This window comes from Pseudonaja textilis, chromosome 1 (assembly GCF_049901715.1).
Source record: "Pseudonaja textilis isolate UNSWEBS1 chromosome 1, rPseTex1.2, whole genome shotgun sequence".
Lineage (NCBI taxonomy): Eukaryota > Metazoa > Chordata > Lepidosauria > Squamata > Elapidae > Pseudonaja > Pseudonaja textilis.
In genome coordinates this window covers 26,174,922-26,200,694 of record NC_141990.1, presented here as the reverse complement: position 1 = coordinate 26,200,694, position 25,773 = coordinate 26,174,922, and the positions used below count along the sequence as shown (strand labels likewise).

Below are 25,773 nucleotides of genomic sequence, written 5' to 3'. Positions count from 1 at the left end.
ATTATGGCTTGCTGGAATTCAAGTCAATATATATTGAATGAGATGCCACAGGATTTTATGCATGGATCCTTTATTGTTCAACAAGAAGTCCAGTTGCCATGACTCACCTTTCAGGTTATAACTTTGATGATGAAGTGGAGGGAGTGCTTATCAAATTTTATGATACAACATGGGGCACAGGTGGTGATGTGAATAAAACCATTTCTGAAATGAAATCCATCTTTTGAGCTCTATTTAATGAGCTGTGATGTCTCAGTGGTTAAAATGCTGTGTTGCAGGCTAACTCTGCCCACAGCCAGGAGTTCGACCCTGACTGGCTCAAGGTTGACTCAGCCTTCCTTCCTTCTGAGATCAGTAAAATGAGGACCCATATTGTTGGGGGCAATATGCTGACTCTGTAAACTGCTTAGAGAGGACTATAAAGCGCTATGAAATTTCAGTACTATTGCTATTGCCAAAATAAGCAAAACAGGAAATGGAAATCAATGATCATCAAAAAGAAAAAGTGATTATAATAACAGAAAAAGAAAATACCTTTGCCAAAATACTTCTGCCACTGCACAATTGAGGAAAAAGATATAATAAAGAGAAATGCATCTAGCTGCTTAGCTTTCCAGACAGGAGAATGACTGAACGATTTACCTTATTGGGAGAATGTTAATGGCTGTGGGGCATTAAATATGCATTTAGATAAATCCCTTTATTTACGCTGTTTGGGAAGTTACACTGCTCTACCTATATCTCCAGCAATGTCTTCCCCAATAAGCTGGAGCCTTGTTATGGGGAACATCTGTGGTGGAAATTAATAAAAGCAGGGTGTGAGGTTAAGAGTGTAAGCAAAGGGACCAAGGGAGGAAGGTTACAAGTTACAGTTTTTTGAGCTTTTCTGATGAATTGTTTAGTGCCATCCTGCACCAATGGCAGCTACAGTGTTTCTCCAACAATACGGCCTCCACCAATAGGAAGGCCCAGCATGATTTCTAGGCATGAGGTGAAATTAAGTCCCGCCCCCCCAAATTTAGGCCTATTTAAACCATGCTTTTCCCCGCCATTTCTAACATTGTTCGTTAGAACTACACGAGGTGAAGAGAAATGGGGGGGAAGGGCGGGGGGGGGGGAGAAAACTTGCCTTTAGGAGTGCCCTGCAGGTAGCCTAGGCTAGAGTACCCCGATAGCCAATAGAAGCTCCCCGAAGGCAGAGTCCCCAGCCGCTTCAGGGCGAGGCGTGGCTGCCCGTCTCCCCTTGCCATTAGGCAGTCTCTTTTGGGTGATGGAAGCTCCCCAAGTGCAGTCACCAGCCACTTCGATCAGCTAGTAGAAGCGGCCTCAGGGTGAGGGGAGTGTGTGTGTGCGCTCGCCCTGAGGCCGCTTCTACCGGCCAATCGAAGTTGCTGGTGACTGCACTTGGGGAGCTTCCATCACCAAAAAAAGACTGCGTAAAGACTAGGGGACACGGGCAGCCATGCCACACTCTGAAGCGGCTGGGGACTCTGCCTTCGGGGAGATTTCATCGGCCAATAGAAGCGGCCTCGTGGCGAGGTACGTGCATATGGGCCGCTCTAGGTGGGGGAGGAAATTAAGTCACCCCTGAAAAGATGGGCTAGCCATTTTTTCGGGGGTCAAAAAAAAAAAAAGGCCCGGCCTTATTTTGTGAGAAACACGGAATTATGCAGGAAAACTTTACCTCAAATAATGTCAGAGCCAAAATCAAGGGTGATGGGAGGACAAGATAGGATATCAATGAAAAGTCTCTGATGATGGCCTTATGCAAATAAGGTGACTTACATATCTATGTTAGATGTTCAACTTGTTTGATAATGTCATATTGCAAGTTGTTGCCATTTTGATGTCTTTGTGGTTTGTTGACCACATGAGAGCCAGTTTTCTGTAGTGGTGAAGGCACCAGATTAGAATTTGGGAGACTGTGAGTTCTATTCCTGCCATAGGCACAAAGCAGCTGAGAGACCCAAATGCTCTCATAGTCCTAGGAAGTAGGCAATGACAAGCCATTTCCAAAATCTTGTCAAGAAAACTGCATGAACTTCTTCATGTAATCACCAGGAGCCAAAACTGATTTGAAGGAACATTTTTTTGTTGGTGAATAGAACACAGGGATATTTCAGAATTACCACAGTGGAAAGCGCCCAGTAATAATGTCATTTGGTCAGTGATGAGCAGATTTGTCTTACCTTGCTATCGGGATGATATCTATGTTTGAAAGAAGCCCTAGTCTTTGGGACTTTGGGGGGAAGAAGGTGATGTATACTGAGACCAAACTAGCTGCATTTTTTTAAAAAAGCTTGCCCAACAGGCAGGACATATACAGAACATGAACATGTATGCACAGATAATTGCTGGAATTACTCACCAGAAGACTAAAGTCATCTTGGTGGCTGTACAGATGTCTGTGGCAGTTCAGGCAGTCCTTCCGGCAGTCACCGTGGGCATAGGCCAACAAGCAGAATGACAAGATCCCCCACAACAGCATCCTCATGATGTTATGTTAGAAGCTACACGAGAAGAAATTAGAGAATGGTTATTGTGGCATTTGGAAAAGACTGAGCTGAAGTCTTCACTCCAGTCCGTGTTTCCAGTGGGAACACGGACCGTTCCTATTGGCTAATGCTGTTTGACAGCTGGCTATAAAAGGGAGCTGTCAAACTGCATCAGCTGTTGTCCACCAGCTGGCTGCCTTGTTAGCGCGGCAGCCGTGGCAAACCTTTATTGTTACAATAAAGTAAAAGCTGAAGTTTGCTCCGTGTTTGCCTCAGGTTATTCCGCCGCTCAACAACACTGGCGACGAGGGCGGGATACATATAAGAGGCAACCGGGCAAAGGATCACTAAGCGAAGTCACTACAAAAAAGAGCTGAAGTCACTACCGAGCTGAATGTCACTTTAAGAGCTTACTGTCACTATTTGTGAGCGCGAATTTCAACTTTCCTCGGAAGATCCGGCACCTCTGAGTTGAGATAACTTCAAACCCTGCATTCCTGCCTTTCAGACCGACAGCAGAAACATAGGAATCCTACTGAAACTGATTTGACTGTTTCCTAGATGCCATAGACCTCGCTGACATTTCCGACCATAGGAAAAAGTCCTACTTTTTAAGTTTTTGCGGAGCCACAGTGTTTGACACTGCTATGGCATTATTGGCTCCCCGTTCAATTAAGACTGTTCCGTGGGAAGAATTGCAGGAAATTCTTTCCAACCACTATTCCCCTAACCCATCCCGAATTGCCAGGTGTCATGGTTTTAGGAGATGGATTCAGGCTGAGGGAGAGACTATTAGTGGGTATATGGCTGCCCTACGAACAGCTGCCTTGCATTGTGGGTTTAGAGACGATCTGGAAGACATGTTATTAGACCAACTAGTTTGTGGAGTCAGGGATTTAAGGCTACAAAAGCGTCTATTGGCTAAAGGGGATTTAACCATTAAATTAGCAATTGAAGAGTCTCAAGCTGCTGAACTATCAGCACTTTCAGCAACAGAAGTTCACGGAAATCCAATTAGCCAGAGCAGCTCAGCCATCCATTATGATGAAGCCTCCACAGAAGAAGGCTATGAAGAGGCTAATGATGTAAATCACCTCAGGCAGCAAAAAACCAGTCAAAGGAAGAACAGACCAAACCCCAATCTACCTCCACGGCCTCAGCCCATTTGTCTAAGCTGTGGGGGAAACCACCTCAGGGCATCCTGCAAGTTCAGGAATGCCATTTGTCTAAAATGCCAGAGGAAGGGTCATTTAGCCAGGATCTGTCAAGCAGGAAAGACTTTTGCCCAAAAGCCTCAAACAACCCAACATTTCCAAAAACAAGTTGAAGACTGTTTCACCTGTTATCAAGCCAAGCTGACTAACAAAGGCTCTAACAAAATCAGTGTTTTTGTTTCTATAGAAGGGAAACCTTTCAGGATGGAGGTTGACACAGGCTCAGCACTGTCTGTCATCTCATGGAGCAACTTGAAACAACTACTTCCCAGAATGGCTAAGAAGAAGCTCCATGGCTGCCAGTTAACCCTACGTGACTACCAAGGCAGAACCATCCCAGTCATTGGAAAAGGCAAGTTTTTGTTCAATTTCAACATTTTAAAGGTCACTTGTCTTTAGTGGTAGTGGATGGTGCCCTCCCTAGCCTGTTGGGGTTCCCTGCCCTTGGCCTCCATATAAGCGGAATCCACTCTATTACAAATGCTGAAGTGGACGCCTTGTTTAATGACTATGCTGATGTGTTCAGCGAGGGGCTGGGCTGTTATTCAGGAACCCCAATATCTTTCAACTTGGACCATCAGGCAGTACCAATCCGTTTAAAGCCTCGAAGGATATCTTTTGCAATCCACCCCGAACTTGACATGGAGCTAGACAAATTAATTAAACAGGATATATTAGAGCCTGTGGACTTTGCAAAATGGGAAACCCCAATAGTGACACCCCTGAAGAAAGATGGCAGTTTAAGAATCTGTGCGGATTACAAGAGCTCTTTGAATAAATATTTACAAATCAGCGCTTATCCAGTCCCAGTTATCCAGCACCTACTGCATTCTTTTGAGCCAGGAACCATTTTCGTGAAACTAGACATGTCACAGGCCTATCAACAGTTCCCTGTTGATGACACAGCCGCTGAACTACAAACTATTGTAATGCACAGGGGCGCTTTTAAATGTAGGCGCCTCCAATTTGATGTAAGTGTGGCCCCAGGGATTTTCCAATCTTTAATGGAAAGACTTCTTCAAGGATTACCGGGTGTAATTCCGTATTTTGACTACATTTTAATATCTGCCCCTGACAAGTCTCAATTACTGCAAAGAGTCAGAGGAGTCCTTGATTGTTTCAGGAAGCATGGTCCTAAGCTAAAAAAAGAGAAGTGCACTATTGCCACCCCACAGGTAGAATTTTTGGGATACAGAATTGACGGCTCTGGTATTCACCCAATCGAACCCAAAGTAAGGGCTATTTACGAGGCACCCACACCAACTAACAAAACTGAGCTCCAGGCCTTTTTAGGACTTCTTAACTTTTACGCTTCATTTTTGCCACATAAAGCTTCCATTGCAGAGCCTCTGCACAGACTCTTGGATAAGCAATCCCCCTGGCAGTGGGCACCTAAGGAATCCCATGCTTTCCGTGCAGTCAAATCATTGCTCACATCCGATGCTGTTCTGATCCAATTTAATGAGCATTTACCTTTAGTTTTAGTAGCAGATGCTTCTCCTTTTGGCATAGGTGCCGTTTTAAGTCATAGACTGCCTAGTGGTTCTAAGGCACCCATTACCTTTTTCTCCAGAACTTTTTCCTCAGCTGAGTGCAGCTACAGTCAAATTGACAAGGAGGCTTTGGCTGCAGTTGCTTCTGTCAAAAAATTCCATGAGTTTCTATATGGACACTATTTCGAGTTGCTTATGGATCACAAGCCTCTGATAGGTCTTCTGTCAGGCGATAGACAAACTCCTCAGATTTTGTCTCCAAGGATGACCAGGTGGACTTTATTTCTGGCTGCCTATTTCTATACACTGGTTCATCGAGCTGGCAAGAGTCTCTGCCACCCTGATGCTCTTAGTCACTGCCCCCTGCCTGTTTCTGTGGAGGATCCTGCACCAACTAATGCTGTGTTCCTGATCAATGATCTCAAACTTCCCACCCTTGATATCGCTGACCACTCTGCCAGGGACAAGGTAATCACCCAAGTCCTTGACCTGGTGGGAAGGGGGTGGCCTGCAATTCCTTATGCCCCCGAATTCGTGCCTTTCAAAACTCGCCAGCAAGAACTGTCTTCTTTGCAAGGCTGTTTACTTTGGGGAACTAGGGTAGTTATCCCTTCCAAGTTGCAAGCCTCAGTTTTAAAGGTCCTGCATGAAGGGCATCCTGGCATTGTCAGAATGAAAGCCCTAGCTCGCAGTTATGTATCGTGGCCAGGCATGGATGCTCAGATTACAAGTTGGGTGAATGCTTGTCAGCCATGCCAAATTACCAGACCTGCTCCACCCACATCCACTCCAGGCAGTTGGGAAGATCTGGGACCCCTTGGTCCCGGGTGCATATTGAACTGGCTGGCCCCTTTCACGGGCGTACATTCTTGGTGATGGTTGATTCTTTTTCTAAATGGGTAGAGCTGACCTTGATGACCACCACAACTTCAGAAGCCGTCACTAAGGCTCTATCAAAGATATTTGCTACCCATGGCCTCCCTGACACTATCGTGTCTGATAACGGCCCCCAGTTTACTTCCTGTGAGTTTGAGGTCTTCCTAGCTAACCTGGGAATCAGGCACGCACTTAAAGCTCCTTTCCACCCTGCCAGTAATGGTCTGGCTGAAAGGGCAGTCAGATCTGCTAAGGAGGTCCTGGAAAGGCTTGGGCCCATAGATTCTAGGCTCACTAAGTATCTTCTAACCCAGCACATGACTCCCTGTGCCACCACAAATAGGTCTCCGGCTGAACTTCTCATGGGTAGACCTCTGAGGACTACTTTAGACAGACTCCATCCATATTATGCCCCAGTCACGCCCTTGGGATCAAATAGCCAGACAAGGGAGTTCGCTGAAAATGACCAGGTCTGTGCCCGGAATTATGCAGGACACCCTTTGTGGATGCCTGGGCAGATTGTGGTGGTAACTGGTCCTAAGTCTTACAGGGTCCAACTGCAAGACGGGCGCATCTGGCGCCACCATATCGATCAACTTAGAAGGCATTGGAATTCATCTGCAGATGGCCCTCAAGACATTCCTGCAACAGAGAAACCACCAGTGCCCAAAGAAACTTCCTGCGAATCTGATAGGAGCACAAGCCTACCTGAGCAGCCATCTGTCCCTCGCCCAGAGACACCTGAAGCCGAGACGCCAGCTTCGTTGGCACCAGAAGTTGCCCAACAAGCAGAAAAGTTCCTTCCAGCAGCAGCTTCATCAGAACCTAGAAGATCTGGCCACCTGCGCAAGCGCCCGAGTTAACTGAAAGATTACGCATGCTCCATTCTGGGGGAAAGGAGTTTGACATTCGGAAAAGACTGAGCTGAAGTCTTCACTCCAGTCCGTGTTTCCAGTGGGAACACGGACCGTTCCTATTGGCTAATGCTGATTGACAGCCGGCTATAAAAGGGAGCTGTCAAATGGCATCAGCTGTTGTCCACCAGCTGGCTGCCTTGTTAGCATGGCAGCTGCGGCAACCCTTTATTGTTACAATAAAGTAAAAGCTGAAGTTCGCTCCGTGTTCACCTCAGGTTATTCCGCCACCCTACAATAGTTATTTCCAACAAGAAAAAGCTTGGCAATGTGCTATCATTGGCACCACCTTATCAACAGCCACCTTTCTGGATCCCTGCAAGGTATCTTGCTCTCTGGTATTTATTATTTTTATGAAAACATGAAAATAATAAAGAAACTGGCATGTTACTAAGTTAAGAATTATCCTCCAGCATCACCTCTCATTACAAAAATGCTTCTGGTCCCACATGAAACATAGAATTTTTAGAAAATAAAAAAGTTGGTGGTTACTAGGAAGTATTTTGTTTATGACTATGCCCACCTCCTCAGAAAGGAATCCCCCAAAGTAAGATGGAGGTGAGAACCACCATCTTCAAGGATTTCAGAAGATGACAGGAAATAAACTCACTGGTTTACTTCATTCGCAGCCATTTTGTGAACAGTCAAGTCTCTCTCCCCATATCCCCCAGAAGCCATTTTGTAAAGGCACCCATCGCCTGCTCTTAAATATATCCAAGAGGAGCACTGGAAGTGAAGACATATTTCATTATCCTTTGAAGTGAACTGAAAGCAAACAAAGAACTGAGATATGTATTTTGCTTCATCATTTGTCATTTTTCTGCTCAGGTTTGTTTCTGCACTACTGAGGAAAAAAATGTGAGCACAAAATAAGAAAGATGCTACATACTGGCTCGTTCATATGATCTGCTTACTGAATTAATCTATTTTTCTGAGATTGCACAAACACTGAATCTTACACTAATCTCCCTGTGTGTGTATATGTGTGTGTACATGCACAGCTTAAGCCCTAATGCCCCATGCTGGCCAAATATATCTCCTAAGTGTTTGATTTGATTAAGAGAATTGTGGGAATGCAAGGATTTGTTCACGCCTAAAAGGCACTGCTTTATAAATATATGTAAATGTACATTCAAATTATGTGTTTATATAACAAATTATGTCTTTATAAAACTATTAATGTCCTTATAAAACAGCATGACTCTGAACCAAAAAAAATAAAGCAAATTTACCCTATTAGGGAGCTTTATAACTCATGATATTGAATTGCTGTGTTTGCATAACAATTGGTTTTATTTAGAAATCTATTCCCATGGACTCTTCTTTCAAAAATGATTAATTATAAGTATTTAATGTTTAAACCAAAACATTGCATTCTTGAATCAGTTAATTTCTAATTCAAAAGTAAAAGACTGTAGTTTTCCTTTTTCTCATTTTATACAGGCACATAAACACAGACATTGTGCAAAAAGTTGAAAATATTTGAAAAAGATGCTTGAAGCACCCTAGAACCAAACAACCCCTCTCTGCAATTGCTGTGTAATCCAAGGAAACAAAGCAGCTGCTTTAAAAGGGGCACCTCATATATTCCAAATCCTCTTTTTAGAAACTACTCTGAAGCATCGCACACCCTCAATGCACAAATACCTATAACACATTATCACTAGAGTTTCAACATCTTACTGGTTTTCAAATTGGCCCATGAGCTTTATTGCAAAGATGTAATCTTGAAAGCAATTAAGATACTATAAAATATACTAGCAATGGCATATAGAAAACAGACACAAAAGAAATTAGTCCCTAGGAGTTTATAATTTATATTTTGAGGGAAATAAGTCTGTAGATTGCCTTAAAATGGAACTACACAGACTTTTGTAGGAGTGATCTATGGATACTAGGTATAATAGATAAATGGAATTGTATTATGTAGACATAGTATACCTCTGTATTCCAGAGAGAGAAAGAATTATCTTCACATTAATATCTTGTTATTGTTTTTAATTTTTTATAGCATAAATACCCAGACCTACCTGGTTATCAGGCAGCCTTTAATAAAATCAATCAGTTAGAGCCCACATGGCTAACAGATTTGGGGTTGATCAAGCAGACCTTTTCAATTGCAAAGACCCAACAGCTCATCTACTCACACACAGACCCCTTTTATAGCTTTCTACAAGTATCTCTTTCTCCACACCTGTCTGAAGTGATGATTGGAACATCAAGCTCTGCCTTTTAGTCAGCTGAATCTAAGCTGGTGACTCCAAAATTAAGCCAGCAAATTTTAGATAGTGTTGTTTAGAGAGACATGTCAACATTGCTGCAAATACAAGCAATCTGTGAACAAGCTGTGCAAAGACTAACATTCAATGGATGAATTGTATCCGCTGTTAGGGAAAGCCTAACAGCGACCACTGGTAGCAGGGAGTGGAAGATGCCTCCCCTCCCAGATTGTTTCATTTGTATAACAATCCAGGAAGAAAGTGCTGTGCAATTATACATTCACTTAATCTAACAGAATAGCTCCAGGCAATCCTTCCACCAAGACTGTTAAAAAGGCTAAATTGTGTTGAGTATTCATGAGAATCTGCTCTTTTCATTTCCCTCTCTCTGTCTTCTTGTCTCTCTCTGTCTTTTGTGAAACTTCTCCTCTGTGTTTCATTGAATAAGAGAACAATGACTCCCAACTAGGTTCAGGACCTTTTGACAGAAGACTGAAAAAAGTGCTCCCTGCCTAGAAGCAAGGAAATTCTTCAGATAATCCACAGATTACTTATAAACTCTTCATAATCCTACCTGTCTGCTGCCAAAGCTTTGAAGTGAACATTGTGTAAAGCAGCATGCATAAAACAGCGATGTTATTTGCTCATCCCCAGGGAAAGTGATGTTAAAAAGACTATTTTCTGAATACAGCGGGGAATGTGCATTTTAATAATATTCCTGATAGATGGAGACATTTGGAACTAGTTTTCTAACATAATGACTGACTGCATATCAGATATTCTGGTTCCAAAATTCATATCAGAACAATGACTGCATTAGGCCAACTAATGAAAGGTTGCAGAAATGTGCAAGCTCTTGAAATTTACAAATCTCTTCATCAGGCAATATTCTGCAAAGAGCACGTTGCAATGGGGAAAGAGATTTGGGAAAAGGTAGGCTTATGAAAAAAAAAACCCCTATATTTTAAATGGAGACGAGAGGTGTTTTTTGTCTGGGTGCACTTTTGAGTCCATTGTGACTCCTGATGACAGCCTGGTTTGATCCTTACAGTTTTCTAGGCAAGGGTTTTTGGAAGCAGTTTGCCATCGCTTCCTTTCTTGGGTTGAGAGAGAATGACAACCTGGCTTTGGTCTGGTTTTTAGTGTAGGACAACGCTTAGTCCTTAAATTATGTCTATAATTGGGAGCAGATTTTCTATTGCAAAGTAAGGCACTTGTTTATTATACCCCACACACACACACACACACACACACACAACTTTAAGGGTTAAGAACTGTGCAACAATGGAAAATTCTACTGGAGGATATGGGTTCTCAATCTCTGGAAGTTTTTAAGAAGAAACTGGAACAGCCATCTCTTGTGGATGGTTTAATTGGCTTTCCTGTACATGGCAGAGCATTGGACTTGATTATTTCATATAAACTCCTTTTGAGTCGACAATTCTAAGATTCTATGCGGAGTTAAAAATGCTAACCCTAGCTTAGCTGATCTCTGCTTTTACAACTATTAAAATAACCTAAACAAATTAGGGAGAAACTTCTTTACAGTGAGTGGAATAGCTTACCTTCAGAAATTGTGGGCGCTCCATCACTGGAGGCTTTTAAGAAGAGACTAGACAGCCACTTATCTGACATAGTATAGGTTCTCCTGTTTGAGTAGAGGGACTGGATTACAAGACCTCCAAGGTCCCTTCCAGCTCTATTCTATTCTAATTCTATTTTAATTCTAATTCTAAACCAGGACAGGTGTTGCCTTTTTTTTTTACAATTCAATGGATCTCCAGTTAAAAACCTTGTAATAAGGAATAGTGCTAAATGTATATTCAACAAACCTAAACAAACTCTCTCCACTCATGCAATTCCTCACAGTTATATGTATATGTGTATATTCTATATGTATTTGTATTGTATTTAGATTACGGCAGCATCAGTTCTTCTGCTAATGATCTTTAAAAATTTGCACTGACAGCTGCAAAAGGAAGAAGAAAATCCTGGAAAGTGTCCCAGGACACAGCCATTTATTTTATTTTATTTATTTTATTTTGTCAAGCAATTATAAGATAACAGGTATAAGTATATACATAATTATGAATACATGAAATGGATACATATAAGAAAAATAAAAAGAAACAATAGGACAGGGATGGTAGGCACATTGGTGCGCTTATGCACGCCGCCTACAGACCTCTTAGGAAAGGGGCGAGGTCAATAGTAGACAGTCTAAGGTTAAAGTTTTTGGGGTTTGGGGAAGAAACCACAGAGTCAGATAGAGTATTCCAGACATTGACTACTCTGTTGCTGAAGTCGTATTTCCTGCAATCAAGTTTGGTGCGGTTTACCTTGAGTTTGTATCTATTTTGTGTTCTTGTATTGTTATAGTTGAAGCTGAAATATTCATTGACAGGTAGGACATTGCAATATATAATTTTATGTACTATACTTAGATCAGACCGAAGGCAGTGTAGTTCTAGGTTTTCCAAGTCTAGAATTTCAAGTCTGGTGGCATAAGGTATTCTGCAACAAGTAGAGGAGTGGAGAACTCTTCTTGTGAAATATTTCTGGACTTTCTCAACTGTGTTAATATCATATACGTAATGCGGGTTCCAGACTGATGAGCTGTATTCAAATATTGGTCTAGCAAATGTTTTGTATGCTCTAGTTAGTAGTGTGATATTGCCAGAGAAAAAGCTACGCAGGATTAGGTTAACAACTCTTAATGCTTTTTTGGCTATGTAGTTACAGTGGGCTCTAGCACTTAGGTCATTAGAGATGTGTACACCAAGGTCCTTGACAGAGTTTGGATCATCAACAAGGTCTTGACTATTCACCTTGTATTTTATTTTCTGATTTTTTTTTGCCAATATGTAAGACAGAACATTTATTTGTTGAGATTTGAAGTTGCCATTTGTTTGACCATTCTGATACATAGTCGAGCTCTTTTTGAAGGGTAGAAATATTGTCAGTGGTGTTAAATAGCTTTACATCATCGGCGATTTGTTTTGTTTCACCTGCTTTCCTCCTGCCCTGATTTTTGGTTCAGATTCCTTGGGACCCAGATCAGTATTGTACCTATGTGGATTCTTGTTATGCCAAGTATTAGAGAGAAATGCTAATAGTTGTGTATGTGTGTATGTATTAGAGAGCAGGAAACAATACTATAGTTCAATCCCTTGTTGCCATTCAATGGTTTTTCTAAAATTTTGCAACCCTAATATGATAGTAGTTCCATAAGAGAGAAAGAAACAGATTAGCCAAAAAAAATAATAATGAAAAAGTACGATTGCCAGAGACTGGAAACGGGTAGAGGGCAATCCAAGGGGGAAAAAACAAACGAACAGACAAGATAGTTCTGCATAATTCTAGAAATCTGACCAACCTGATCAGACTTTTTCTCCTTACTGAGAAAATTACATGGACACATCCTTGAGTCACCAGAAGTTGAGCTCACCTTGAAGGAATCTTCATCTCCTTTGTGGGGCCCGGAGGCCCTTCTGTAAATAAAGGCAATGCTTGATGTGACTATTGGGTTTCTAGCAGGTATTCCGTTAGTATTAGCTCTGCTGTCTGGACCAATACAGAGCAGACCTATCTGTTTTCTGAAGGATAGCCCTTCAGCTATTAAGAAAATGCAATTACCTCCCTCTTTAAATCTCTCAAGAACTGTGCAACATTCTTGCGATATTAAAAAAGGCTTAGTTGTTGAATATTATTGGGCCAATTACTGTGTTCGGCATAGCTTATCCCTGGATATATGTGGAGTTTATGGCACATTTTCAAGCCACCGACATAAAAATAAAAAAGCAGCAGTGCGATAAAACATAACAACAGGTTATCAGCGGCAGCAATATGTCCAATGAGATGAGTAAAATCATCAAGCCGTTGAATTCTACTAAAGTATGCAATCACTAAAAGTCATTATGTACAAAGGGTATACACGCATACTGGGAATGAATGAATTTCTCCTTCAACTCAATCAATCAACCAATCAGGCAGTCAGTGAAAAGCACCAACAGGATGCCCTGCTTCCTGTATTGCAAAATCTACCCATGTGCTCATTCGTTTTTACAACAAACAGCGTGATCTCCTAATGTATTGATGTGGTACCATCAGAGCCTTAAAATGGGCTGTTTGGGCCATTAAACTCATCCTTCTGGTCAGTGCAGGAATCCATATGAAAGCAGGCCTGACAGATGGCTGTCAGATCTCTGCTTAAACCCATCTGGAGAAGAGAAATCTACTAACTCTGTGGGTAACTAACCGTATTCCACCATCAAATTGCCATTATCATTAGGATGTTTTTCCAGATACTCATAACTGCCTTTCTGTAACATGACTATTATTTCTTGCCCTGCAGCCAGGATGGCAGAACAAGTCAACAATTCACATCTTGAGAAAACAAAGCATATACTTAGGATTTTTTTTATGGTTAGCATCAATTTTGTTAAATAAGCCTGTGTAAATATCTTACTTTAAGCATACAATGCAACCATTGCATGGACTTTTACATGGGTGGGCTTCAAAATTTTTAGCAAAGGGTTCCCTGCCCGGTTGCTGCATAGGCGTGGCCATGATGGGCATGACTTAGTCAACCTCCTGCACCAAAGTGTGTGTGTGTGTGTGTGTGTGTGTGTGTGTGTTTACCCTCCCTGGGCTCCAGAGGTATTTCTCGAGCCTCTGGGAGGGCAAAAATGGCCTCCCCAGGCTCTGGAGGCTCTCTGGAAGCTGGAAACGGGCCCATTTCCAGCCTTCCTGAACTCCTGGGAGACCCGTTTTTCACCTTCCTTGAGCCTCCACAAACACCCTGCACTTACCTGACTCCAAACCAGGCCGCGTGGGGACTCCTGGGAAGTGGGGGTGGGTGGGGCCAGCCAGGAGTGGGATTTGGGGGTTCCCCAAACTGCACAGAATCTTAGCTAGGGGCTCTCCCGAACCCCTGCGAACCCCCAGCGGCCCACCTCTGGACTTTTATCATATCCAAAATTTGGGTTTCTCTTCATCTAAGACTTTAAAACATTCGAACTTATTTTACTATCACAAGAATGGGCTTCTTAAATTCGATAACAGTTCCCATTAATTGTGTAGTATGATTAATGATTCTTATTACATTTGTCCAAGGGTGGCCAATTACTCATTATTAAATTGATTTTAAAAACAGTTTAAGATTATATAAAGTTATTTTGAACATTCTTATTCAATTCTACGCAGCTTGTAAATCTCTTTTCATTTCTTTTTTTGCTTGTCCTTTGTCTGCCATGTGAATATAGCCAGTCATTCCATTCTCGCTGCTAATGTTTTGATTAATGACAGTATCAATTGTCATTATGATTTGACCAAAGGCATTGTAATTAGTAATGCTGATTGCTCTGTAGTATGTATAAACTGGCCATGTTCAATTAATACAAAACAGAGCTTAGTGCAATGGCACTAAGGCCATGGCTCCTATCCCACAGAAAGTTAGATTATCACCAAGACCTTTTATTTCAGTCCACTTGAGGATGCCTAACTCCCTGCTGGGCAGCAAATTTTCCACTGGGTAGTAACATGCTGCTATTTCAAAGAATACTATTCAACCGTTGCCTGCCTCTTAGCAACCTTTTTTTTTTTTTGCAATTGCTGGGAAGTAGCCTTGAGAGAGACAAGCTAGGGTAAAAATTGCTCATGGTTGATTAGGACCCATGAATTCACAGTCATTCTACTCTTATTTGAGCTTCTTGATTTTAAGCAAACTTGTTCAATCATGTCATGAAAAGATGACCAAAGACTCCCTTTGCTTTACATTGAGTAGTCCAAAAACGTATGTTTGGTGGGATTGATTAACAGCTTGATTAGGTGAAAATAGCAGATGAAGGACAGATGATAATACATAGTAGAGTGGGAGATGGGATTCCTAATTTGGAAAGCGGATTCAGGACCTCATGGCTGGGGTGCTCAAAGGTGGAAGAGTGAAATGGAAGAGTTTATTGTTCTGTCAATCATGGCTGCAGGTGATTTAACTTTGGAGATGATTGGTCATTGGTTGCAAGATTGGGTGATTGCTGTTGCACACAGAGGAGTTGCCACTTGACTGTGGTGGGATCAGAGGTGGTATTCAGCAAGTTCTGACCAATTCTGGAGAACTGGTAGTGGAAATTTTGAGTAGTTCGGAAAACCGGCAAATACCACCTCTGAGTGGCCCCGCCCCCATCTATTCTCTGCCTCCCAAGTCCCAGCTGATCGGCTGGGTCTCCTTTTGTTTCCCTGCACAGGAGAACTGAGCTGGAAAGCAGGTTAGTGGGTGGGGAGGGAATGGGATTTTGCAGTAACCTTCCCCCAGGAGTGGGGTGGGGATGGAGATTTTACAATATCCTTCCCCTATCATGCCCACCAAGCCACGTCCACCAAGCCATAGAACCGGTAGTAAAAACATTTAAATCCCACCACTGGGTGGGATATGGGTGGTTCAAGGAGAAGCTTATCTTGGTGATATGAGAAATAGCACAATGGGCAATTTGGACAATACTTTTGGGGTGAGGGGAGAGAAAAACTTGCCAATTTTGCTTTCTTGTCCATGTGAATTTATTTCAGATTCTTTATGCATTGATTATGAAAAACCTGCAGTTGTTACCCCAACAAATTAGAAAGGAATTCTCAGCTTTTCACACGGGTCAAATTCAACAGTTGTGGTTAAGGTATCTATGTAGGACCAGAGAGATTGAAGTTTAAATTCACCTTCCGTCATGAAAGTTCACTTAGATGACCGTCACTGATTCTCAGTCCAAATTAGCCCATGGTAGTTCTGGGGTAAAAATCTGGCATAGTAAAATCCTGGAGAGGGCATTCACATGAGATTTGGTAGCTTTTCTATTCAATCTGTAACATTTCACAAGTTCACTTTCATGGTACTTCATAGTAAAACTGGTTGTTCACTCTCTAGAAAGGCTGCATCCCATTCAGACAACATTTACTTCACTGAAGAGGCACATCCAAATAGAGGAATATTAAAAGTTTTTAAAAAAAGAAAAATTCCCAAGCCAGGCTAGAAACCAGGAGACTATGAGTTCTAGTTCCACATTAGTCGTGAGAACTAGTTGGGAGAACTTTGGGCGAGTCATTCTCTCTCACAGCCTAACTCACCTAACAGGGTTGTTGTTGTGGGGAAAATAGGAGGAGGAAGAAATATTATGAAAGTTCTCTCCCTTGTATTATTTATAACAATAAAATTAAGGGGGGGGGGACAATAAGTTTTAATCATAGATTGAAACATAGGATCTGTTGTCCACTCACCTTGGGAAGTATAGAACCATTATAGCTTTGAAGGTTTTGTGGATTGTTAGTGATATAGAAATATTGGACAGTGCAGAGGCATCACCCTAAAAAACAGTCCTATTTTTAAAACTCCAGCTCAAGTAAATTACTTCAAATCCCCATCAAGAAGATCAAATGCATCTCCCTTTTCCTCTGTATAATCTCAATGTGCAGAACATAGAATCATATTCAGGAAAGAGAATATCTGTAGCTCAGGACTGAATTCTGGAGTTTGGACTGTTTTCAGAGCTTGGTTGTTTGTCTGAAGTTATTTCATTATCCATATAAATAACATCTCATTTGCTATCTGTTTATATGAAGTAGCTTGTCTTGCCAGTTTGGGTGGGGGCAAATCCCACACTCCCTACACTGATGATATTACCTAATTGGGTAATGAAAGGTCTTCAAGCAAACAACCAAGTTCAGGGAGTACTCAGAATTCCATAATAGAATAATATATTTGTTTCAGAAGGAAGTCTTTAGCAGAACGTTAAGAAAACCTTTCCAAATCTGGAAAGGCTGTCTCTCCATGTAGAGAACAGGTTCCCAATGGTGGATATGTTTAAACAGAAACTGGATAGTCTGGATTGTTTTACTTGGAGTTTCTATATTGAGCAGGAGTGATCTAAATGATCTCTTCCAAAAATATGATTTCATGATTCTGTTCCTTTACATCTTTAAAGAATCCACATTCCCAGTTTCTAAAAACTGAGTGTTCTCTGCTGTTCAAATCAAAAAGCATCTGATTGTGGGATGCTGTTGTGTAGCAGTGCTCCGTGTTCCTTCTGTAGCAGTGGCCTATTGTTTTCATCAAGGAACGCTCTTCCCTATTGGATAATATATATCCTGACAGCAAAGGACAAATGTTTTTTTGTGCCATAGGATCATACTGACTGAGTCATGCTCATTTTGTGACCTGCTGTCCTCTCAAATTACCTTCTCTGCAGTGCTGCTTTTTGGCCAATTAACCCCTAAATGTTATGTGTGCACATTTCTTCTTTATTTCCTGCCTGTAATTCCATATATTCCTATCTCCTGAGTTCCATTTACGGCTCAGCATCCATAAGCACAGTGGGTGATGCTGCAGAGGTATTTGACAGCAGTAGATGTATTTATTCAGCCTTGTAGTTTTGCATTTGATATATTGATTCGATGAAGGTGTTAAGTAAAGAAACTGCAACTGCAAGATCTCCTGGAAGTACAGGAAGGCTGGATTGATAATTTGAAGAATCAAACAGGAGATGAGAAACTCACCAGTTACTGCTATAATTCCCAGTAATTCCACCCTATATAGATAGGGATAGGGAATATTGGGAGTTGTAGTTCAGGGGCAATTCTATAGGTTAATATTGGTAACTTTTGTCCCACTTTGCTTCTATCTCTCTACTTCCCTTGTTTATGGATTGCAAGAAAATCCTTGAAAGCAAGTCCCTGGGCTGACAGGAAGAACAGAAAAAGCTACCTCAGGTCAGGTCAAGCTGCATCCCAATATTTCCTATGTCAAGCCCGAAATTGACATATGCGTAGCCATTTTATTTAGCCTTATTATATATTCCTTTTCTTTCTTTCTCTTTGCTGGTTATGGGGGGAAGGGTTTCGGGCTTGCCAATTCCTAAGGTGGGAGGAGTAGAGATAGAGTTGTTTAGGCTAGGTGGTTCTCCTTCCAATGGGAGCGAAACCTGACCTTGCTGAGACCTGGAGGTGGAGATTGATGACACCAGGCAATGTTGATTTACTTCTATTGCGGAATGTGACTTTGTGGGGTTGCTTCTAATTTCCAATATTATGTGGTGTAATTCTGGATTGTGTCAGATCTGGAATTACAACAGACTTTGGCAATCTGATGCTTTCCTAAATAAAAGAAATTGTTATGGAAGATGTATTGTGCTCTTTTCTTTTTAAATGGATTTCATCATTTGGAAACCTAACATTCTACTCTAACTCTATCCCAAGTTTGAGTGATAAGGATTCACCATATTGGCAGGTAAGCTGAGTGCCCCAGTAGACGAATTTTGCATCTTACGATATAAAACAATTGGAACCAGGTTTTATTTTAGACGTGAGTGAGTGAGGGTTTTTTTGTCTTCTTTAATTATGTATTTAATTTATTAATCACATAGCTTCCCATCTATCCAATGAAATTCTGAATGGAGAACAAAGAAAAAGACAATCAAGAAAGCCAACACAGAAATCAAGTTATGGCTCCTTCCATCATAAATATCTCAGAGTACATACGTCATATATACATTCACACCAAAACTCCAATAAGTGACATCGTGGCCCCAAATTTCTGCAGAAGACCCAGACCTTCAAAAGAACTCTAGGGATGGGACTATCCATATCTAGGAGAAGTTCCTTCCATAGGCCTTGACAAGAGAAGGCATGCTTCCTAGGACTCACCAGGTAAAATAGTGCTTCACTCTTCCCCACTCTGCCAGATCTGCTGGGACAGGGGGAAATAAATGGGAATAGGTGGTCCCCCAAGTATTCTAGCTCTGTGCCAAGTAGGGCTTTGAAGGTCACAATCAGTACCTTAACTTGCATCCTTGAAGTGCATTCAGAAGGTGATTAAGGCATGAGTGACTATGAGCAGAACATCCTGATTTAGGAACAGGTACTACTGGTGGACTAGAACAAGTACAATTGTGCAAAGACCCTTCTGGCCATTAGTTGCCACCAGCTCATTGACCAGGAGCCATGAATCCAGGACAAGCCCCAGTTTGTATACCAACTTTATTTTGCAGTATTTGTTTTAGAGGTTAAATTTCAGTTGTGATGTATTTATTAACTCAAAATGGTGGGGATGGTGAGTAGCCTCCACAGCTCTCATAATTATTTGCTTGGTTTAAGTACTTCCATAATGGAACTACAGTCACATCCAGGTTGTGCCTCCAAAACACATGTATCTTTTTAAATCCAAAACACAGGATAAAACTAATAAAAACCATACTTGTGCCAAATAAAATTAAAGACTAAGCCAGTCACACATTCACCTTCAATATTGGCCAACAGGATTTTAGATATTTATTATATATCCACTAGTTTTCTGGAAGCTCATAGTGGGATCATCTTTTATTTGATCCCATAACAACAATCTTGGGCTGGATTAAGAAAGAGTGACTAGTCTAAAATCATCTTGTGAATTTCCATAGGTGAAGATAATCTTGAACTTGGCTTTCCTTGCACCTGAGGACAATAACACGTTATTGCTTAACCTAGTTCCTTAACAACTAGTATGGAGAAGCATGCTACTTCTATTCCTGGAGTGAAGATATAGCCATTGTAATTGATACCTGTCAATAATAGGACACAAATGATCCTTAAAGATTCTCTATCATATCTGCAGGCAAAGAAATTGGGTAGATGATTTCTCTCAGCTTCTCCTGGAGAAGCATGGGAAGAGTTTCCTTATGATGGTTCCACTTGGGATTGAATTGAAGCGTGAGAATCCTGATTGCCAGAAAGAAAGGAAAAAATACGATCTGGCCACACTGTAAATAAACTGCTTAAAAACCACACTTATTGAATTCTTCCTATGGAGGAATTTTAAAAGAAAATTGTTTTTCCTCAAATTGAAAAAAAATAATTTTGAAGTCTTGATTTGAGAATCATCATAGGCAAATACCAGAGAGATATCGCCACTCTAGAAAGCCAGGTGTCCATCTCAGTGCCTTGCTGTGAAGGAGTTTTAGTGACATCCAGTAAAGGAGTTGGCTATCCAGATTAAGAGACTGGGAGATGTACAGTGAGTGGGGTGGGTAGGTGGGTGGTGATTCTGAGATAGTATTCTTCTCTATCCACCATTGGAGTGGGCTGCTTCATTCTGCCTGATGCTAGGGTTGGTCCCAGCCTGCAAATCTTATAAAACTGTCAACATTGGGACTCATCAACCCATCATAAGGATTGCAAAGTTTACATTCTCTTTCTAATTAATATCTGTTGCTCCACTTCTATCCACTTTCTCTACATCATCAGGCACTGTATTGTACATTTGATTCTTCTTCCACTTCATTAAAATTCAGCATTACTCATAAGTTAAATCTTTTCTAAAAAAGAATCAATTGCATCTCCCACTTACATGCCAAAAGAAATAATTGTTTTGACAACAACTGGAATGATCCAGAGAGGCAAAGCAATTTGTAAATGGCAGCTCAAGTAAAAGATGAATTATAAATGAGAATGTTGACAATCTGGGTTCTAACTGATTTTAATCGTCATCATCAACAACATCATCATTTGCTTGTGAGTTAAAGCTAAGTTGGAACTCCTAGTTTTGGGCACACGTGAAATGTTTGAACGGAGAACAATAAAAAATACAACTAAAACCTACCCAATTCCCTTTAACTGAATTGATGCAAAGAGATAATAAGCAGGACTATTATCTGCCGATAAACGAAAAAAGCAAGATAATATTTCCAAGGAGGTTCATTGAACTGAATATGTAACAGGTCCCAATAGATAATTTAATTCTCAACAATGGGATATTTTATATCTCCAAACTACTTCCACATGAGGGGGTCTCTGTTCAATTACCTATAGATCTCCTTTGAAATGTTGCAGAACACCTTAATAAAAAAGGGTCTCTGGCATTCCTAAAAGGTAACGTCTACTGGGGTATTCTGGTCCAACCTCTAAGCATCCCATGAGGAGAAGCTTATAGAATTTAGTATCTAAGCTTCCCTTGCAATTATAAATACGGATGAGCAGCCTCTGACTCACAGACTGCATGCCCTTCCAAAACTGTCCAGACTGCTCTGCCAAGATGTGGTGGCAATGTGCCATAATTCAGTGACCCGGTTTTCAATTTTCTTTACCAAAATAAGAAACAGAGTAAGTGTGGAAAGAAAATTATCTCCCCACTTTTTAAAAAACAAAAGTCAGATTTGGAATCTCCTTTTTCTTAAGACTTGAAATTTTGTAGTAATAGTTTAAGTGACTTGAACATTTTGGTAAATACCAGGGAGAATGTTGTGGTCAAACCAGTTTTCCTATAGCCAGTTTCTTTTTTGGTTATGCTGCCTAGGGCACTCTTAAGATTTATTATTCCAACATAATTGGAAACCATCAGATTGCTATAAGGCAAGGCTCCTATGCCTGAACTGTAACATCTGGCAGCTTACTAAATGGCAGCAAAAAGATACAAAAATTAACTCCTTGATGTTATTGGATGGTTTTCTGGACTTTTGAAGTCTTTGAGTGGATTATTTAATCATTGATGATTAGGCTATCATAATTCTTTGATTATCCCAAACTTTTGGGCTAAGGGAGACACATACTGTAATAGGAAGAGTTAGTTGGATAGATTTGATTAAAATAGATTAGAAAGGATTTGGCGGTAATTATTGAACTGACTTTCTTGCAGTTAATATAATTAGGGGGGAGAATAAATGCCAATTGGATAAAGATCAATAAACTTGCTAGAAATGCTGAAGAACCTAGGAAGCACCTCATGTGGACATTTGTTTGAAGTCCATCAGGTGCGTTCAATTTGCCACCTTTCTTACTGATGGAGTTCCCATGTCTTTAATACAAGTTAACAGTGTAGCCTACTGTTATGCTCTACTGAGACTATGATAACGACTCCTAAGGTATATTAACTTTGGTTTTGCTGTAGTCATTTGTTGCTTTAAAATTCTGCTTTTGCAAATTGCCCTGAGAACCTATAGTCTGAAGAAATCGTTCTATAGATGCATCCTTAGAATCGTTAGATCAGGGGTATCAAACTCACATTGTCACAGCAGCATATCAGAACTTCCTCCCCTTTGCTAAACTGGGCGTGGGTGAGGCTAGCGCATGATGCATCTGGCCTGCAGGCCGCAAGTTTGACAGCCCTGGGTTAGATTGTTGTAATCTAATATATTGGAAGGACACTGGATTGGGAGCAGGTTCCAACAAAGCCACATTATCAAAAAGCATTTGGAGTTGATTGGGATATTCCCATGACTGAAATATACCAACAAAAGGACATATTGTATTCACAAAAAAACAGAAGCATAAGAAATGGAGGCAGGATAGCATTGCATGTTAAAATTTCTGTTCCTACTCAGAAAGCAAATGAACAAGCCTGGTAATTCTGCAGATAGTATTTGGGTGAAAATTAGTGCAGAAATAAATAAAATCAATACCGTTGTGATATCTACTCCAGTCTGCCCAATCAAGCAGAAGATGTGGATTTACAAAAACAAACTGCAGATGTCTCGAAGAAGGATGAAATTATAGCGCTGGGAGGCATTTATTAGTAGACTAACTACCAAAAATGGTCCTTCCAAGAAAGTCCAGACTTATCATGTGGATACATTTCTCCTTCAGAGAGTGGAAGAAACACCAAAACAAAACAAAACAAACACATACAAATCCCACCACCACAATATAGGACTCTAAAGATATAACAGGTACTTTGAATCAGGGGTGGGATTCAACCAGCATTACTACCGGTTCGGTGATTACACTGCGCACACGTATAAAATAACCTTAGGCTGTGCTGCCTGGACAACTGAAAAGCACTGCACGCAGGTGCGCAGTGTTTGAAAAGCCTCTTTTCCCCTGCTTTTTCAACCTCAGCTGTGCCACGCAAAGCAGCTGAGGTTGAAAAGCAGGAAATAAACGACAGGTAAGAGCTCGGGTGGGTGGGCTGAACAGCAGCAAACACAGAACCGGTTCTGTTCTTCAGAGCTACTGGTTCTATAGAGCCAGGCAGAACCAGTAGCATCCCACCCCTGCTTTTGAATTGGGCCTAGAAGCTTAACAGTAGCTGATGCATCTACCTCAAGATAGCCATAACTTTGCAGTATAAGTTTGGTTGTGTTATTTTGTATCATTACAGCTTCTAGGTCATCTTCAAAAGTAGCCCCACATAAAGCTCATTTCCACCACTCAACCTGCAAAGTTATTAGAGCATATATAAGAGCCACCATGGTGCAGTGGTTAGAATGCAGTACTGTAGGCTACTTCTGCTGCCTGCCGGCTGCCTGCAATTTGTCAGTTCGAGTCTCACCAGGCTCAGGATTGACTGAGCCTTCCATCCTTCTGAGGTAGTTAAAACGAGGACTCAGATTGTTGGGGGCAATTGACTGGCTCTGTAAACCGCTTAGAGAGAGCTGTAAAAGCACTGTGAAGCAGTATATAAGACTAAGTGCCATTGCTATATATTATAGTTGCTAGAGCATTCTAGTCCAATAAGGCAAAGCTGGATAAATGTATTCTGGATCATGGCCTCCACCAGTGGTGGGATTCAATTTTTTTTTACTACTGGTTCTGTGGGCATGGCTTAGTGAGCGTGGCAGGGGAAGAATACTGTAAAATCTCCAGTCAAAAGTGGTATTTGCTGGTTCTCCGAACTACTCAAATTTTCTGCTACAGTTCTCCAGAACTGGTCAGAACCTGCTGAATACCACCTCTGGTCTCCACCTGCTGCTCAGGCAGGAACCCTGATTCTAGGAAGATTCCCCAAGTGACAGACCAGCTTTTTCAGGAGAAGCATTATTATATCAAAATTAATTATTAATTCTGACACCATTAGCTAACCCTGATATCTATAGATGTACAGCAATTTTCTCTTGTAAGGGTTTAGTATGAGCCTTTTTCCTTCCAGTCTCTCAAAGTCTCCAGATAGCAATACCAACTGGGCACCTCTAATACAGTGCTACTGATCCCTGTGAGAGCTTCTCACACAATTATAGCTACTCAGGGATGAAATTCAAAAAATTTCTCTAACAACTCTGTGGGCATGGCTTGGTGGGCATGGCTTGGTGGGGTGTGGCTTGGTGGGACTCAATCTCTAAAAGGAAGAAGGCAGGCAGGCTTGGGCAGGGCTAACTGATTCAAATTGTCCCTACCACCTCTCCCAAGGTGGTGCGAGGTGGTTGAATTTCACCCCTGTAGCTACCTCTCCTGCCCATTGGGTCATGATTGCTGGAGGATCTGAAATCCAGGGAGTCATATTTCTCACAGGGCAACATTCCTATCACTGCCCAAGCAAGGAATATACTTGTTTTCCTTAACTTAGACTGAGAGAGGGGGCATATGTTCATAGATAGCTATGTATATGATTTACGTGGCCATTTAATCTGCAAATAGCAACTCTGGGTGGCTAGCATTTGATTAAAAATCTCAAAACAACATAATCAAAGACAAAAACACAGAAACATGCCACAATATAGCACAACCAAGGCCAAGGCACAGGTATATTTCAGTCCCAAATCCATGACAATACAAGCTCATTAATGCTCTGGTCCTGTAGAAGAAGAGCAGGCAAAGCTAGGGAGGCAGAGTTAAGTGCATCTTCAGTTTAGAACTGTTGTGTTCCCAGAAGCGCTCCAAGTCCTATGCCTCCTGAATTCTGTTGACCCTTATCTGACACCAGTTTAATGTTGAAATTTGGTTAACCAGATTTGGATAAAGCTTCTATGCTATAACTTTACAAATGGTCCTACTTCTTTGCATCTGACAATTCCAGTGCTGGGGGAATAACCAGGTCTTCAAGCCTTTATGGGAAGCCAATGTATCACCAGAGCATGTACTGTGATAGAGAATAATGATGCTGATATAACTGCTTTTCAGACCCATATAGGAAAATGGTGCACATCCCAGAGCATTGACAGGTCACTTTAGAAAGACCCTGAGCGATTACTTTCTTTACCAATCTGCTGGTACTTTGATGATACCAGGCAAAGCAGAACTCTAAATTCTTAAAGCAGTGCCAAACCCTCTAGAGAAAACTACACAGCAAGGTCTTACAGACAGATAGGTTGTTATAGTGACATCCTGGGCTACCAATTCTAGAGATAGTGGCCTTGTTTCTCTCCAAGTGTTATCTCATTCCAGCAGAAACCCAAAAAGGTCATTCAGGGAAGTTGCAGTGACAGAATAGCTGTGTTCACAGCAGTGAAAATAGCCAATAGGAGCTGGGCAGATTCCAGCCACTGCAGCAATTGCTGTTAAATTCACACAAATTGTATAGATGACAAGACTTACAACAGGGAAAGGTAGAAGACATTAATTCTATGTCATATTGGAAAAACCCAGTTTGACTAGGCTAAGAATGAGAAAAAGATGACTTATTAATGACTACTCATTCAGCAACTGTTCAATGTTACAATGGCTCTGAATGAGGAGACTTGCAAAGGAATAATATGCATAGGTAGTTCAGAACTGTAGAACTGGTGTCAAGAAAATTCAGACTGAGACAAGTTAGCAAAGGATGCTAGGAATAACAAAAATGGCTTATTCAGTTGGGTTTAAGACAAAAAAATATCTAGTGAATAAAAATGGAAAAATGT

General features: G+C 41.2%; 1 protein-coding gene across 1 annotated transcript in view; it reads right to left on the bottom strand.

The window, feature by feature from the left end:
- Nucleotides 1–25,773, bottom strand: part of PNOC (prepronociceptin) — a 47,437-nt gene that overhangs the window by 8,809 nt on the left and 12,855 nt on the right. Inside the window, exon 2 of the mRNA XM_026715984.2 lies at nucleotides 2,369–2,510. Coding sequence (XP_026571769.1) covers nucleotides 2,369–2,494 — 126 coding nt within the window. The 5' untranslated portion in view covers nucleotides 2,495–2,510. The remainder of the gene's footprint in view (nucleotides 1–2,368; nucleotides 2,511–25,773) is intronic.